Here is an 18,425-nt window from a genome sequence, read left to right as displayed (position 1 = left end):
GCGTGTAATAAACATTGGAACTAAAGACGATGATTGTTCATCCGGAATCAACCAGGGATAATTATGATATACACTGCATTACTATCTGTTTTTAGTTGCAATACCGTGTTTTTGAGTAGGAATCACCCGGCACATTGCGTGCGAATATTCGTTGACCAAAATTCAAATTAAAAAAAAATATTGCATTTTTGCGTCGGGTATGACAATAACCTGAGCGCTGAACTTTCAAATCATGACGAGACAACCTGGTTTGTTTCAGCGATAATCAAAAGCAGGAGACACAATTTGAAAACATAGAAAAGTAGAAAGTATGTATATTTTAGCCACCATTTTTATTTTGAGAGTTGTTGACAGGGAAAAGTACTGGTTATAGTTCTACCATAATCACAGGAAAGAACATGGAAATAATTATCGTCTATATTATGTTACACGTATAAAATACACTCATTGTATAAATACTTTACCAATAACTTGACAAATTAGTTCAAATATGTTACCACGTCAGCGACAGAATATCATTTTTAGATTGAAAGAAAGTGTTGGGGAGGGAGATACCGTCTCACATACAAACAATACAAATTTCAATACTTACGTTCTAGTTCTGGTAACAGTGCAGTATCTATGTGTAGCTGTGGTCGATAATACAATATAATGCAACGTTTGCTGTTTTTGTTGTTGAAATGAATATATAACACGCCTTGGTTGCCATGAACATTTATGGCCCAATAATATGGCATGTTTACCACCCTGCAACAAGTGAGTTATTGACGGCTATATTTTTGATCACGAGTGACCACGTCCACTCGCCTTAACATAAAACATAAAACATTAGGGTATCACATATCATAAAATTAAAATAAACTTTTGAATGCAAACTTAGCAGTATTGAAAGAAAAGTACTGGAAACATTAGTTTGCAATTAGTTGCTCGCATAGGCAAATCCGGAACGGCAAATCCAGCCGGAACGCATACTGCTTTTACCGTAAATCACATTATATCGTTCCTCGATTTAAATATGCTCACAACACTCAAAAGTTACCCACATTTATTAGGGTGAGTGAGTGCAATACAATAATTAACAGTGTTGGACTGTGCTAGAAAAATTACAGGGCCGATCAACCCGTTTGATCCCCATACTGTTATCAGGGGAAATTCTTCTCCTTTGAGGTTCTCCACACGTGTCAGGGGGGAATCTCGTCTCGTCTCTATATCTCGTCCCCTTGAGGTAAGGGATCAGGAAAGTCACTTAAGTTTTACAGTCAAATAAGACACACACAACGAAATACGTTCAACTCTCGTCTTAGTCGATCAGTAGAGCACTCTATAAGACACAGCGCCCTGGGGAAAAAGTCCCCAAGACTATCGCAAGGCTGACCCAAGACTAGCCCAAGACTGGACTGCCTCAAGGCTCGCCCCAAGACTCTCCAGGACTGGGCTGCGTCTGTTGTGCTGTACTCGCCAAGACCAACTAAAACAACTTTATTCATTTTCAAAACTCTAACCAATTACAAAGCAGAAAAAAAGACTCTAGGGCGTAACCTTCAATCATAAAGCCAATCACACTAAGTACTGAATACGTCATATCTTTTGATTAATCGTTCACTACATTAATAACTACGAATACCAACTGTCAGAAATAGTAGTCCGAATAGCGATGGTTATCTCGTAATTAGTTCCAAATCACTGAACCAAGTTCCGCCCAGGACCTCGCCTGCCTAAACGATGACAGACATAACACAGCCATTCGCTATCAATCAGCTAATTAAGTCGATTAACAGATACGCAAAAACAATTTCATCATACTGTACTAACTGAGCAAACACTTGTACCAAACAAACGGCCTATTTCTAGGTCACCACATCCTTTAGAGAGTGGCTACTGTTACATTATTGTTTGTATAAATATACTTACCCGTCTTAATGTTTAACATCTGCTGCTTGAACGCTGAGTAAAAGCTTGCCCATTTAAAAGAACACCCGGAGACTCATAATCACTGAGTCAAGTGATTTTAACGATGATAATTATTACCGTTTGTTTTAATATGTACTAATATCCGTACATAGTTGTATTCATTTCCAAAATTTAGGGGGTTTGACTGAACCCCCCCCCCCCCGATCTCCTCTCAAACCTATGGGCCTGGCCTGATGATGAACGAGACATTTTCAGTCCTCTGAAAATTATGCCATTTGGTGGAATCCCCATGAAAATTATTTGTTTACTTTAATGCAAGATCAAGCATAGCTGCGAAGTTAACCCCTCGGGAGCCTCTTTCTTAGTTCCTCTCCCACAGACAACTGTAGGGGACCGACTTTTGATAAAAGTCTATTTAAGATGAATACACCAGGCACGTTTATTTGAACTGGTGTTGCTATGTGTTACCATGGTTTCAAAAACAAATACACATGACAATTGTCTGTCAGATAAATCTTATATTATTTATTTTACAATTTAAACAATGTAGTGTTTATTTATCTTTTCCATAAAGATGCGATGTCGTGTGGATAACTAATCATTCCTTGAATCGTTTTCCTTAGGTGAGGGGGGGGAGGTATCAGTTCAAATACGCGTTCACTCAGCAGCACCAAATCAATATAAATGACCTCTTGTAGACGCGTGGTCCTTATTTCACGGTTGAACGCAGTTGATTTATCAAGTTATTACAAAAGTCGGATACGTTCAAATATTATATGCATTTAGCAAGGTCGAAAACAATGGCCGTCAGTATATCCGAAGGCATTACAAATAAAATGATCACTGAATTGAAATTGAGACAATTAAGTCCGGGGATGAATTGATTTGATGATTTGACGTGTATATCAAAGAAGTCCAGATGATAGACTTTCTTAGACGTAAATTTTTGAGCATGGGAATATTAAAAATTGCAAATAAGTGACGCCTTCTAGCTGATAAGATAGATGACATGAAACTCATTTAAATTTGCTTCAATTAATCGTGGTCGTTATACAATTAGTTCTTATAGGAATTAGCGAAGTTTACTATATTGCGTCTTTCAAGGAAATTTCTTGTTTAAATGGAAGTCAATATAAGTCACTATCATGGGTAGTGTAAACGGCTCGTTTTACTAGCGATGAGGCTCATTATTCAGGTTTACGTCATGCAATCAAGTCACATCATAGCGTGGACTATTATCCCACTCACGTGACATTTGAGCTGCCGCACACGCAGGACACCAACACGAAACGCAACAATCGGTGATGGCGCCGCCCTGAAAAAATGAAAAGAAAATAACTCGTTTTAGTTTGACTTGTTGATTTTAGAAAAGAAGTCAGTAATAATGCGAGAACGGCCAATTATGTTAAACGATTTAAATGTAAATTCAAGGGACACCAACGGAATACAGAAAGTAGCTATTTCAGTTTACTTTAGAGAGAAAGGCGACCTTAAGTCAAATAACATATTTCTGGTTGAGGAAGTGAAGGCGCCTCTAAGTGAACTTTACAAACATAACTACATTTATTTCAATTATAATGACCCTAAGACGAACCCCCCTCCGGAAACAGACTTAATTGGTATTGCATAAAGATCGGATTAGCGTCAGATTCAAAAAATATCAAAAATAATTTTCTCACATTCAAGGCTAAACTAGAATTGATCATAACCTTCATTATTGCCAATAAATAAAATATTTGGCTAAAATGTAAGTCGTAATTCATGAATTATCATAGCATCCTGACATAGCATTGGATTCATTCCAAAATTTGTTGTGGCTATTGTTTCGGATAAGTATCGGATTCGACCGAAAATAACACTATAGTTATTTTAAAAAGTTCATATCTACGATCCCCTTGCATTCACCATAGACTGTCGCGTTGTTAATGTGAAACAAAAGATGTACGCAAACATCTAATCCACTCTCAAACTTTCCACTGATATACGTGAAGCTAGCGAACGCTATCAACTCTAGTTTCAGTTAACCCTAGTGAAGCAAGTGAATGTTATTTTAAAACTGGTTTAACTCGCCTAAAGTCAATGTAAATAGTTAATGAAACAAAATGATCTTTCCAGCTTCAGGCCTTTCACTTAATCGCTCTGGAAACAGAAGATCAACTTAAGAAAATGTACTCACTTCAAGTTAAGGTTAATTCAAAGAATAAACAGTCTTGATATGCAACATTTCAACTGCGAAACCATGATCTAAACGAAAACAATGCTTTATCTCAACTTACCGGTATATTTTTCATTGTTCTTAGTTTCATTCTCATGGTGACCAAGTCATTAGGAGGACAGATGCAGAGAGGCAGACAGCAGCTTTCGCCTATCTTGTTCGACAAGTAGCAACGATAACATGGCAAACAGAAGCACGCCGCCAAGCCTGTGAAACAAAATGAATGTTATCGAGTATTGCCGATTGCATTCTGAACCAGTGATAGAAGGTGACGACTCCATGAATTGAATTTTATGATTAATGTCATATTCAGTATATTTGGTTCAGATTTATCACTAAATTTGAATTTCAATATGAATATGTTTTATACTGGAATTCAGGAAAATATAGTAATGCTTTAATTTTTTCCAATTTTTTGTACGAGAAAAAAACTATCTAATTGAATAATGCAGGTGTGCTTATTGTGATGTGATGCACGCCACAGTGGTGAATAAACTTTTGAATAAACAAATTATACTTGCAGCTTCCTATGTCCTCGAAGCAGCCAAACAGACTGGTTGTCCACCATCTGCCATTGTTCTGTACAATGACAACGTTCTAGTAAATAAGAAAATAAAAATATACAATACGATCATTCAGTATACTATGAGTTTATTACGAGGGTACCTCAAAGTATGCACGAAGACAGTACAGCGGGTGTATCGACCGACGCGCAGCGGAGGTCGATGCGACGGCGTACTGTCCGAGTACATACTTTGAGGTATTCTCGTAATAACCATACTATTATACACCTTTTTCTTCCTAGGATACATCATGAAATCCAAAATCCAAAAAGTTTTGAACAGAATCAGCGAACTTTTTTGTATGGAGTCCGGTCAAACCCTGGCGGCAATAACAAAAATAACATATAGGTCACCTACAACAACATGTAACTGAGAAAGTGGTACGTTTACTGTTGTCGATGTGTACAAGCAATCGTATTCTTACCGTGGTAGTGCTGGGCTGTTGATATTGCCAAGTTGGTTCCTGGGTTATCGGCATTTGCACCGTTCCCACAGGTGGTTGCGATTGACAAGGGGGGATTTGACCACCTCCAAATTGTTCATATACTTTGTTTTCAGCCATTAATAACAGTCGAGGTTCTATCCAGCAAGAACAAATATGTATACATGTGATGAGTTTCTTTATTTTTATATGAATTCAACATGTAGAGAACGCCCTCCAGCGACGAATCGCCTCTATCACGTCAACATGGCGTGAATGTACGTGAGCTCGCGAGGAGCGTGCTCAAAAAAGGTATTTTTAAAAACAAAACGTGGAAGAGGTTTTGAATTAAAAATCGTGTCATTTCCGGCAAAGTTTGCCCAAAGTTGGTCCAAACGACCTACTTTTTTAGTTTTTAAACTCGTATCTAGAAATATTCCGAGCTAAGTAATCCATGTGTCCGCATATAACGTATGCTTATTGTATGTGAGCGCTCCACTGCATTGTAAGCGTTATTGTTATATTGTCATTCACCAACGAGAAATGGCTTGTATTTCTTGTCTTCTTGTTGTTTTATAGTACTAGCTCAACATACAGCAGTGTAAATTGTTTTTTCTCTTTTTTTCATATCACTACCTAATTGATCATGTGCTGTGACGTGTTTCCTAATGTCAGTTAGCAGTAGAAGCAACATTGGAGCCACATTTACGATTATTTATTAACATGAAACGCGAGATTCGAAGTCGCGGCTCGCTGCTGTAAGTAGACGTGCACTTTGTTACATCGTACTGTCCCCCCCAAAAAATATAGCTCGAAATACTGTGTAGTGAATGACTATATGGATCTCTGACGTCACAAACAGAAAGTACCTGAAAATTGCCAGATTTGCTTTGCTTCACACATTTCGTTATAATAATCATTATTCGGCTGTTACCAATTGCAATTGTGCCATGTATGTGATAACAGACGGTTTAAATAATACAGTGTGATGTTTACACGCGAATTCACAGTTTGAGTCAGGGAATATTGTTGCCTTTTTTTCTTTACTTAGTCTCGCGTGTAACATATCTCATGTCTCATCAATAAACACTTAATAAACATGCACAGAAAATGTCCTTCAATGACTATTTTAATTGACAAACACTTTTTCAAAAACACTACAGTTTTGATTGAAATTATACGCATTTCAAATTTTTTAAATGCGAATAATGTGTGCATTAAATAAAAACCATTAAAAAATTTAAGTGCTTCATCGATTTACATTGCACATGGCTGTTAACATTTAATTTTATATCATGGTAAAAAATAGGCCTTCCGGGAGCTAAGACGGTTCAATTTTGCGATCAGATAAGATTGTATTGTGCAGTAGGCTTTCCAGGTAACACGATGACTCAATTATATGGTGTAAGTCATTTGACTGTTTACCCGGAAGTAGATATGATGGTAATGTGCAGTAGACTTTCCAGGTAACACGATGACTCAATCTTACGGTGTAAGTCATTTGACTGTTTACCTACAAATAGATACTTTACCTACAATTCAAATACTATTTAAATTAACAAACACTTTTTCAAAAACACTACAGTTTTGATTGAAATTATACGCATTTCAAAATTTGTGCATTCAATTAAAAACATTTAAAAACTTAAGTGCTTTATCGATTTACATTGCACATGGCTGTTAACCCTCAATTTTATATCATGGTAAATATAGGCCTTCCGGGAGCTAAGACATTTCAATTTTGCGATCAGATAAGATTGTATTGTGCAGTAGGCTTTCCAGGTAACACGATGACTCAATTATACGGTGTAAGTCATTTGACTGTTTACCCGGAAGTAGATATGATGGTAATGTGCAGTAGACTTTCCAGGTAACACGACGACTCAATCTTACGGTGTAAATCATTTGACTGTTTATCTACAATTAGATACGAGTCGAGAAGAGCTATTCGTATTACTGTACTGTGTGTCAGCCCGTCGCATGTCGTCTGCTTCACCAAATGAGTTAATATTTTGTATTATGCATATATTTATATATATGTTTATCATTATACAATAAGTTTATCCTTATTTATCAATATGAAAGGTTGCAAATTCCATATCTATATGTATTCTGAACTCAGTGATATGAATCAGTATAACACATCACAACACTGTTATGTGTACCATAGCAAAGGTTCTATCTGAAGTAGCTATGCCAAACAAAATGGACTTTGATTTCAAGACAAATCCATCATGGACGCTGACCTCAGATTTTAAATTGAATATCTTTTGTCTCTGTTCCTTATATCTGTATACATCATGTGCGTGCAAGGTTTATTTACACAACAGTCGGGTTTCAAACATTAACACAACGGAGGAATGCAGACGTTTTTCCTTTCTTCCTATTTAGTGTATTTCTATTAAAACTAGTTTTGAAAAAAAAAAAAATAATTCGTTTTTTTTCTATCAATCCTTTACGTCACGGTATCGTCATTCCAAGTGTTAGTAACATAATATAGTGATATGTGAATGTCAATAATAGTAATACTTATCCAGGTGCTTACAGTCTGTCAATACGTATTGTGATTCTTTGAAACAATACTTAAAAGAAACAAGGAAAACTTACGGTTACGGGTGGCTGTCTTTGTAGTAGATGTAGCACACGTATCACGGACAGCTACTGATATACTAATTGTGTGTCGTCTGATATAAACTGTCTGTCATAAATAGTTTACCTAGTCTATTGTAAAAAATTAAACACGGTGTAATGATTAACGTCACATAGGCAGAGTTGATGCTAACGTTTGCAAGGTTTTGTTATTTTCTCCACAATCTCATCTCATTTCTTGTGCACAGTTTGCATATTACAATGAATTTAGAGATTTTAATTTAATAAGAGCCTTTTTTGAAGATGTGCGCAATCGACAATGACGTGGAGGTGCTGAAATGAGTGTATTTCCCAAGTAATTGACGATTGACTTGAAAAAATGTACTGTCATGCTGAACTTAGATTAATAAACTCAAGTTACGTAACTGTACGCATACTCGCAATATTATTTTTTGATGGTGGGATCACTTATAATTTGATGATATCATTCATTCCTTTTAAGGATTTGATGCCCCCACGTTTTAGTAATATTCTATCGTGACCTTCCGTGTGCATTGAATGCAGTTTTAGTCGACGATTTTCAGGTGGTGTCCAGTATTTCCAACTTTCCGTCTGTTGTATATTTAATTGCGCCATCTTTGGATCATAGTGGACAGATTTATTGGCTTATTGGCTGATGGTGTATTCTTGTAAAGATCAAATTGGACTTGTTGGTCGCACATATGAGCTTGATTATTTTGGTTTGAATACTGTTGGGGGTGGTAGATATTTGGTCATTGACCGATGTTTGTTAGTAATAAAGAATCTTTTAATTATTTCATATTTATTTAATAACTTCTCAGACCTTCTTTCCACCAACAATCCGAAATTTAGTGATTTTATTTCAATGACAAATTCAATTGAACTCGAGATTAAGGAGACTAAAACATCATTCTGTTTCGTCAGCTTCATACTTAGATCTGTGCTTTCAATTTGATAATATTAGATGATTTTAATTTTACTATCATCAGTTTTTCACAACTGTACAGAATTATCTCAATTTCTCTAAACACTATATATATATATATATTTGTCAACTCTTTCGCTATGCCCAAGCCTTGTAGTACATTAGCAGTTAACTGTATTATTAAACCGAATGTTTTGTAGTGAACGACTAGTCTTGACATTCAAGAGTTTTATTAGCAAATACGATAAGCTTGTGGTTAAATACAATAAGAAAGATGGTGACAGATGGCGTCAATGTCACTTGTCTGATGCATACCTCCGGTTTCAAACACAAACCATTTAATTATGAGAATTATGGCGGTGCCACTCGTGGAGCGAGATGTGTTCACACTTTTTAAAACACCTTCTGTAGACACTAGAGGTTTCTTCCCTGATGGTACATGTGTTACATAGGTCACTTCCGGAGTTACACTAACATAATAACTAACACGCATAACAAGGGGTTGGGGTGCTTCAAGGTTTGTTCAGTGACAGAGGTCGATCCCACACACTAGGTTTCGCTCAGTTACGAAATATATTTCCGTCACGCACCAATTTGCTACTGCATGCGATGGAAAGTATTCGAATGTGACGTATGCTTTCCAAATATTACGACTTTTTTGCCATATGTCCAATGCTGATTCAGTTTATTTTTTCATTGTTACACTTCTAAAAATTTAGTTTAGTTTAGTTCATCGATAGCACTGTCATTGTTAGACTGGCAAAGTCGAGACTTTTTTTGTTTTACAAAAAGAAATAATTAATTGTTCTTTTAGTCCTTTCAGTGTGATCGCAAAAACTAACCTAACCGCTAAAGAAATCCTGACTAGTCGTATTTGCGGGAATTTGACTGCTATACATTTCCATGATGTCATTGATTATTCATGAATGGGTGTGTGAAAGGTTGATTCCATTCCATCGCAGAGATGGATACTTTCTCAGTGCAAAGGCGATAATTTCATCCATGTTTACTGAAAACAAGTCGATTTAAATGTCCAATGTATATAAGTAGTCTTTCAAAATCGCCGGGACCTCAGAAGTGAAATGTCATGTACATTAACATAGATACGATATGACGTATACAGCTGCACTCTGATTCGTTGTCATTGCTGGTCAACAATTTTTAGTTAGCATAATCACCGGAGTAAATCCGCTCCGGTTTTCACTCCAACGCAGGGAATCGCTAGCAGATGCGTCCAGTCGTAATTTCTTTCGCAGTCACACTAGTTTTCGCGATCACGTTAAAATAGCTAAATTGACAATTAATTATAAAAGTCCCGACTTTTCCAGTCTATGTCATTGTAGACATCCAAGCTCCCACAGGTGTTACAGTCTCTCAAAATATTAAACCACCAAATAGAAACGCGTACTGTGGTTATATGCGATACATTTATACCATATAATCAGAAATATTCACTCCAACACAGATTTCAGCAAAATGTTATACAGTAACACACAAATGACGGCTCGGTTTATTCTATCGCTTATTGTGGAAAATGTAGAATTAGTTTCGTTGCAGAATCGGAATACGGTAGTAAAACTCCAGAATACGGTTCTCGTTTAGAGGCACATTCCCGGACCAGTGTACAAGGGTTAGCAAACCTTAGCAAATTTTACAGAAAACTTACTACTGCAGGACAATTCATAGCATGCCCATAGACACATCTTCACTATTCAGAACCACATACAGAACTGAAGACAATAGCCTAGCCCAGACTTCACCACAGGTCAAACAGGTGAAACAAAGGAATCTATGCAGTCACTGGCACATATAAACAACCAATAAATAAACCATCCATGGGTGGTGTAAAGCTGTCGAAACGGTACAATAACAGCGATAAAATCAGGTTATTTATGACAAAAGCGCCTCCTCTGTACGACATGCTATGAATAAAGTGATTCCAAAGGTTGATTGTTCAGCCCAGTTCTGATCAGTATAACTTTGGTTATGTTCTAAATAAACACCAAACAGTTTCATCCCCACGCTATTCTATTTGATAGTAAGGTAGAGATGCAGGTTCGTGGGCACTTGGGACCGAATTGTTTTTAGGAGAGTAGATGTTTATAAGATTTATTTTTGGACTTTGATGCCCGTTCATAAGCAAGTGAACTAAATTCCTCTTTGCCAGTCATGAACAATTCTACATCATCAGCATAGACAGTACATTTAACAGTGCTACTTATTGCTGTGTGGTATGACTATTATTATTCCCGATTTTATGGAGGAGTGGTTCAATGGCTAAACAGTGGAGGGCAGTGGACGTTGAGCTGTCTTGGCAAATACCCCTAGTTACTGTGATGGATGAAGTGAGGGTACAATTAAAACGAACCAGAGACTGGGCATGGGCATAAATAAGTAAGGCGACTGTAGAATACGGTCATCAAAAACAAAGGCATAAAGTTTGTTGAAAGAGATATCTGTGATATATTATATCAAATATCTTTTGTTGGTCTAGAGCAACAATGGCCAGAGGAGGGTTAGTTGAATTGGCATTGTCAATGCTATGACGTAGCATAACAGACTCACAGGTCGTCAGTTGGTTGGTGACATCACTATTGTAGGAAGGGGAGTCATTATACAGATTATTGCGAACATTGTGTATTATTTTGTAAATTTCAGTTTGATATTCAGTGTGTGTGGCGCCTCAGATGATCGTGTTTAATGTGGCGTGCAGCTGTTCAAGAGCGGTGCATTGTGGGTATTAATGGCTTGGATTTCGATTTCCAGAATTTGTTTTTTTCTGTTTTGTGTTTATCTTGTTTAATTGCGCATTATTTCTGAGTGGAGTAATTTAATTTTGTTTTCCCGATGTCCCACTGTGCCTGGATATTCCGATACTTGTTTGTCCCTTCACACCGAAAATTCAGTAATAAGACCAGGCCAAAACAAATTCTTGTTCATTAGATTTTTCTTGTAAAAACCTTGGAGAGGCGATTTTTTTGGTGTCTAAAAGTTGGAAGCGAAGAGAGAAGTTTTTTTTAATTTTTTGAATACAAGTTGTAAGTGAAGCAGAAACTTGTTTGTGTCATATATGAAGTATATGAAGTGCATATTTAAACACACTATATCTGTTAAGAGCATCTCGGTAGCCATTAACAATGAAAGTGAGATTTTAAAAATCGAGGATGAAATTACCAGTTCTGATTTGTTGTCTGTGAATGCACGCTTTGTCGGTGTTCAACTGTTGGGAGTGTTGGTAGTTTATACGGTGTCTAGCCTGTATTTTGAGATTGGGGCAAAAGTCAAAGCCCTTTTCTATAAATCTACGAGAGTGCAGCGTGGACACCCAAAACTCTTTGATATTTTCATTTGATATGGTTGTCACATTACTGTCAGTAAATGTTGAAATTTCGGTGATCGTCACAGTGTTTCTTCATTTCGACAGAGGTTCTATTTGGTGGAGCTACTGTGTTGAAAAGGGCTTGTGACTGATGGCGATGTACATGAAGGTGAAGGAGGAGTTTATACCCTCTCTTAATCAATTGAACTGTTTTCTTTAACAATTTCTATTTCATTTCCGTCATTGTGCTTTTTGAAAATTGGTTGAGTCCCACTTTCATCATTTGTATCAATGTTAGATTATGGGTCACATTATTTTGTATAGCAGTATCAGGTAGTGTTGTAACATTTTTTTTTATCTGTTATGCCATCGTTTTCGGCAGTCAATGCGTCAATGGTATTTAAATTACCTTTCACCTATTGCATATATGGAGAGATGCGGCTAACAAATCACGGCCATATTTGATCGTGTGGTCTCATGAATATCCATAGGTTTATTTATTGAAGGTATAATACAACGGATACTTTAATAAAGGTATTGGACGAAATAAATTACAAACATACACATGACCATACATGTATATGGTCATGTGACAACGTTAATACGCAAAACTTTAATATCTGTTGGAGATAGGACAATGCAGTTAGTTCAATATTGAATACATCGGATAAGCTATATCAACAACATATGGTCATGTGTCCTCAATGAGCATTTGTGTAATATTTCAAGCAATACTGGACCTGCATTCAACTCTAACAATATTTGTTAGTTACACTAAAATATTTCGGTTAGGGGGAAGTGTGATACGTTTATATCGTCGGCTTTTACTTTAAATCCCACCGATTAGGTATTTCGGGGCGTTGTGTTTTATAGTCACGATACATTTGTGCTCCAACACCTCATATATCATTAATATATATAGTTTAATTCTGAATGTACGATTAATATTCATAACATTATATAAGAATTAAATGGCGGTATTACGAATGTGTGTGCGTGTGTATGTGTGTGTGTCCAATGTTCTGGTTCTGCTATGATATCAAGTTGTTGGTAGGAACATTTGACGAATTACATAACACAGTTAACTACTTGTCATATCACGGATAATGTAATGGAAGAAAACGTGTTACGTGATCTTCTTATGTTCACAATTAATATAAATCTAACAAAACCAGTCACTTGGTTAAATATTAAGACGGGCATAATACTCGAAATCAGTAACTCGTCAGACTGATAACGGACTGGGTGACTTACTGAATGATTGATTGACTGTCTGTCTGTCTGACTGAATTAATGAATGAATGAATTCAACTTGCTTAATCAGTTTGTCTTAGTGGAATTGATTTCTTGCTAAATTATTTAAGTTCGGATCAATAATTCTGATTACATATAGGTACAATGTATTTTGTCTGATTCAAGATATCCCTAGATGGCGCACTTTTCATCCCATGTTGCTGTTGTCCCACTCACGTGACATTTGAGTTGCGGCACAAAAACCACAGAAGGAAGTTGCACAGCAGTCACTGATAGCGCCACCCTGTGAACAAAATAAACAAGAGGATATATCACCGAAATATTCTATGTAAATCTACGTAAAGGTAACAACAAAACTAGGTAATCAAGAATAGAATAAATGCTTCAGGTACAGAAGAATTTGAATTTAAAAGATTCACCAGCATCAACAACATCAAGCGAAACATAAATTTGCATGGCAACATGTTGTAAAAAGCACCATTGTAACTTGTATGGACGAACCATACGTTTCTTATATTTTATTAAGACAAAAAAAATTCGCATCACCCAAATACGCGTTTAAAATATGTGTTTAAAACTTCTTTCAAGAGATTTAGTGTTTGAATTGTTATATTGTTTTGCCGCATTTCACTAATACTCGGTCTTTCTGATACATTACTTTGAAGGATTGAGTATTGGTGTTTTTTTACTTTTAATTACATGTAATCGGTATAATCGTGTTTCCGACGTTTACAAAAAGGAATCTACCGTTCTCCGCATATGAAATGGCGATCACATAACCCAGTTGCTTAGTAACATGATTACATGTACCACCAGTGTTCGACCTACCGGGATATTTCTCATGGTACGTATTTTCATTCGGAGTATCATCAGGTCACAACAGCAACAACACACCGGTAAGCAGCAACTTTCTTTCAGTTTTACAGACAGATAACATCTGTGACACCAACAACAAAACCAAGCCGCCGCACCTGTGAAGAAATGTTATAATATTTAATGTAAAAAGTTTGATACACGTGATGCGGTATATTGATTTAACACATAGAGGTTCCAAAATATAAAGCCGCGAAAACATACTGTTACCTTCTTGTGTGACCAGGCACACGTCAGAGCTACAGTGAATTCAGGATTGATTCGCAATGTACACCAAAGCAAAGGACATATATTAAACATGATATAACTTACAGTCTGCACAGTCTTCAAAGCATCCACACAATCCCGTAGTCCACTCATTTGTCTGCTGTATTATAGTCGTGTTGGTAGGCTGTTGCTGAACCACAACTACGTTCTAAAAACAATATATAACCTCTAACTTAACGAACCTTGAATCTAAGAGTTATTTAACTTGTGTGGAAATATGCCCTTTCAAAGATAGAAACTGAATCTCGTACACATAAGCAATTAGAGAAAACTGTAATCATATAATTTGTTTCATGGAATGTCAAAGTAATTGTGTACTCACCGTGGAATGTTGCATCTGACTCATAGGAGGTGGCTGGGTGGTGATCACATTCTGTTGGGGATCATGGCCCTCATAACCATAAGCATAACCAGGACTATATCCAGTAGGTTGGTCCCTGAAAAATAGAACAATTGGCGATTTTCATTTCTTGTTGTTTCACAATACATAGGCACCCAACTTTCTCTAGTTTCACAAAAATATCTTTTTTGGGGGTTATTCAGTTTTCGAGAAATATTATAGATTTTCCGTGATGACATATGCTACCATAGGTAACGCCGAACGACGACCATGTCGATATCCAGCGCGTCGCAAAGCGCAGTGGGTCAGAAATATCTTGTTGCCATTGTATTAGCGTTCCTTGAGTTATATCAACTTGTTAAAATAACTAATAACTAATATTCCGCAAAACCCCACATCTTAGGGATGACTCAGACGGCCATGAGAACACATAGCAAGATATGTTACTTCACATTCGTCCTTTATTTTGATATACACAAAAAGCTCTATTGCTGGCATCGTCATTTGAGTGGGACAATCAAATTAAGTTCGAGTTATAAACAATATACACTCTCCAAGTTAGAAAGCTTTGATGCAAGCACGTGGTTAAAAGGGTCATCAGATGGCGCTAACCACCGTTATTTTGATTCATGGCATTTCGTCGTCGTGTTTGCGTTGCCGTTTAAACGCCAATGCAAAAATATGTATTCAGAGGCAAGAAATAAATTAGCATATGAATTTAAACGAGTTGTAAACATTATATACTCTCTCAGTTAGCAGGCTGTTTGTCCTTCAATGCCACATTGTAGGTATGTTTGTCTATTGAATAAGAACCCTCAGTATGTATGCGAAGGTAAACACAGTCATCGAGGAACTGTGGATAGGAGGAGGATATCTCTCACTCGTAATAAATAACACACATAAAAAGAGTGAAATGCCTTGAATGTGATTATTCAAAGCATTGTGATCCAAACACATGGTTAGAAGGGTCATCAAATGGCGCAAACCACCCTTATTTCGATTCATGTCATTTCGTTACTATATTTTGTTACCTTATTGTTAGCTGTTTTGATTACTTGGTGAAATAATATTCTCGTTATCACGAGAATACCGCAAAGCATTATGGTGATCTCAACAGTCAACGCCAAGCAGAAGTCTGTCTTTCACTCTCTGGGTTATGCTCAGTGCCGCCTAGCAGAGTTCGATCACGCACCCCGGGTTTGGATCAGTGAAACGCCTAGCAAAGGTCGATCTCGCACTCGTATATATTGTTTTCGCTTCCGCCTTGTTACATGCCGTCATTCTTTCACTTGTAAAATTATTTGGTGCCTACTCAATAACGACTGTTATGGAAAAATGTACTATCTTAATATATATAACTGGTAATAAAAATCATCACAAAAGATAGATGTGAAAACACAAAAGTGGTGACAAGATCTTAATGTCTGTAATGTTTTTTCTCCATAAATATCTTAGAGCAACAAGTAAGAAATTATCTAAAAATGTTGTGAAAATGCCGTTTGAGACTTTCAGTTTATTTACATAATTATTCTGTTTGTGTCAGAATGGAAAATAATATTTTTAATTGGCATAACACTTACTGGCTGATTGGGTACTTTGTTTGTTAGTGAATAATTCATAGCAGGTCTTTTACAATTATAATACATATGAACACATCTGTAATTATTTTTTATTTCACATGTATATGTGTGCTCCTAAAAAAGGTGACTTTCACTCATTATGATATAGTAAATCATTTCGTTAAGTGCAATGAAGCAATCTTCTGACTTTTTAGTTGTAAATGCACTCAACTATGACCAATTTGTTGAAAACAAGATTGACATTAAACAAAATAAGAGTAAATACATTTTGAATATGAACTACTACTTAGCCGATTGATTAATGTATTTTGTGCTTATTTTTGAACTGTTTTTTGTTCGGACTTATTGACTAAAATTCTACTGCTGCCTGGCGATAAATTATTCGTCTGTCTCGTTCTCGTCATTACACGTATGGTACCACTCTATCACATTACAATGTATGTATTCATTCTTTCTATAGATTCATTGGGGCGTCACATTCTCAATGTATTCTATGAGTTCAGGAAAGGTTATGAGACAGTAATCATACATTCCAAAAAAATCATGGGAGTGGCACATACGATGTCTATTCAAAATCGCTTTTTTTTGCATAAGTCATGGCCATGACATATTATTCCACAAAATCAATGTGCACAGTAGGTAAAGTAGTAACCTCACAATCGAGTTACTGTTATCTTCCGGGCAGTAAAATCGAAAGCCATTAGTTCACAGACTCGTAATAATGTAGGTAACTATGAACCACTAATATTAATACACTCCAGCTATGAGGTACAGTGAGGTATAATGAGGTATAACGTACTTACATATTAATACAAACCAATCAAACTTGAACGTGATTGAGTAGTAGGACAGAGTCGCTGGGAACACAAGCGAAAGTATTGGGTCAATTGTACATGGACGGCAGGCATCGAGTAGGTTCATGCAAAAACATAGACGGGACACAAAACTGTTAACTATAATAATATCTTATCTGTTGTAGAAAATAGAGGTAACTGTATAAAATCGGTGCATGTAAGTGTAAATAAACAGTCTCTTACACAATATAATCGAATTTCTGGATCACAGATGGTCGAGTACAGCCGCACAATGAACATGGCCCAGGGTAATATTGTAGTCTCGCGACCGTATCGCGAGAGAACACAGTAAATCTCGATGGCCAAGTTAGTAGGTGCAGCGCGCCCTGACGTCATTGTAGAGATGCACCTCATCTAACTGAACATCTTGTACCAGCTCTGAACCTGCCATCTCCAGTAAACAAATAGACTATTCGAGTTGAACTAGTCCGATGGTACATTGACTTTGAATGTAAGAATACAGAGGGGGTAGGAAACCTACATTTCCCATGGTGACAATCGACTTGCAACCTTGTATGTATGCGATATGTAAGTTTCTCGCCGACTTCCAACTTCGCCGTATTAGAAAACCACAAAGAAATCCAATATGCCTTCTGGAATGAAGTTTTAAAATTACACGTAGGCCCACTAGATTTTATTTTATCTCAAAATTAACATTATTCCATTATTTATAAAAAAAAAATATATGCGGTGAAAATCCTTATTGGTAACAGAAACCTATAATAATTGGTTAGAATTTAGCACCAATTAATTTGCATACCATACCATACATACATACATACATACATACATTCTTGTAAAATATTCTAATTGATACACATTACTTTAAATAGCCTGTGAAACGCTTGCTACCCTGATGTTCAAAATCACTTATTGGTATGTAAATATTATTATAGTATATATATATGAGAACAAAATAAATATTTTAAAATGAGTTTCGAAGTTACTATCTACTAATTATTCCCTGGTGACGTCATCGGGACCATTGTTACACAGCGTAGAAATGATAGTGATACTGTGACCAATTTATTGTATATGAATTTTAAATAATTTAAAACAAACAAGCAAACAAATCTTAGATTAATTTGATTCATTTACTGGAGTTCGGACCCATTTCTCGTAAATTAATTTCGCGACCTGTTATCGTAGCTTACAATGGTATGTTCCGGTGTGGTGCACATATGAAATTTGGGTGGGAATGCTCCGTGGCCAGTTGAAAACTGGACCCAAAAAGATCGACGTTGACGGCGCTTTTTGTCTTAAAATGGGCGTTTTATGGGTGTGTCTTGGGGT

At 36.4% G+C, this 18,425-nt stretch overlaps 2 protein-coding genes across 2 annotated transcripts; both read right to left on the bottom strand.

The window, feature by feature from the left end:
- Nucleotides 1–2,409: 2,409 nt before the first annotated feature.
- Nucleotides 2,410–7,767, bottom strand: LOC102807947 (placenta-specific gene 8 protein-like). The gene is made up of 5 exons (XM_006822931.3): nt 7,718–7,767; nt 5,114–5,268; nt 4,648–4,723; nt 4,188–4,333; nt 2,410–3,226 (listed from the first exon to the last, which is right to left on the bottom strand). Exons 2-5 carry the CDS (start codon nt 5,249–5,251, stop codon nt 3,122–3,124), a joined length of 465 nt encoding a protein of 154 aa, XP_006822994.1. The 5' UTR covers nt 5,252–5,268; nt 7,718–7,767; the 3' UTR covers nt 2,410–3,121.
- Nucleotides 7,768–12,868: 5,101 nt separating this feature from the next.
- On the bottom strand, nt 12,869–17,407 carry LOC102809462 (placenta-specific gene 8 protein-like). Its single transcript, XM_078013577.1, has 6 exons — nt 17,316–17,407; nt 17,082–17,135; nt 14,681–14,795; nt 14,404–14,506; nt 14,047–14,189; nt 12,869–13,501 (listed from the first exon to the last, which is right to left on the bottom strand). Coding segments are annotated over exons 2-6 (459 nt in total). The 5' UTR covers nt 17,084–17,135; nt 17,316–17,407; the 3' UTR covers nt 12,869–13,405.
- Between the last annotated feature and the right edge of the window lie 1,018 nt (nt 17,408–18,425).

Source organism: Saccoglossus kowalevskii, chromosome 16, assembly GCF_978046115.1.
Source record: "Saccoglossus kowalevskii chromosome 16, keSacKowa6.1, whole genome shotgun sequence".
NCBI lineage: Eukaryota > Metazoa > Hemichordata > Enteropneusta > Harrimaniidae > Saccoglossus > Saccoglossus kowalevskii.
This window is presented reverse-complemented; position numbering and strand designations above follow the sequence as displayed.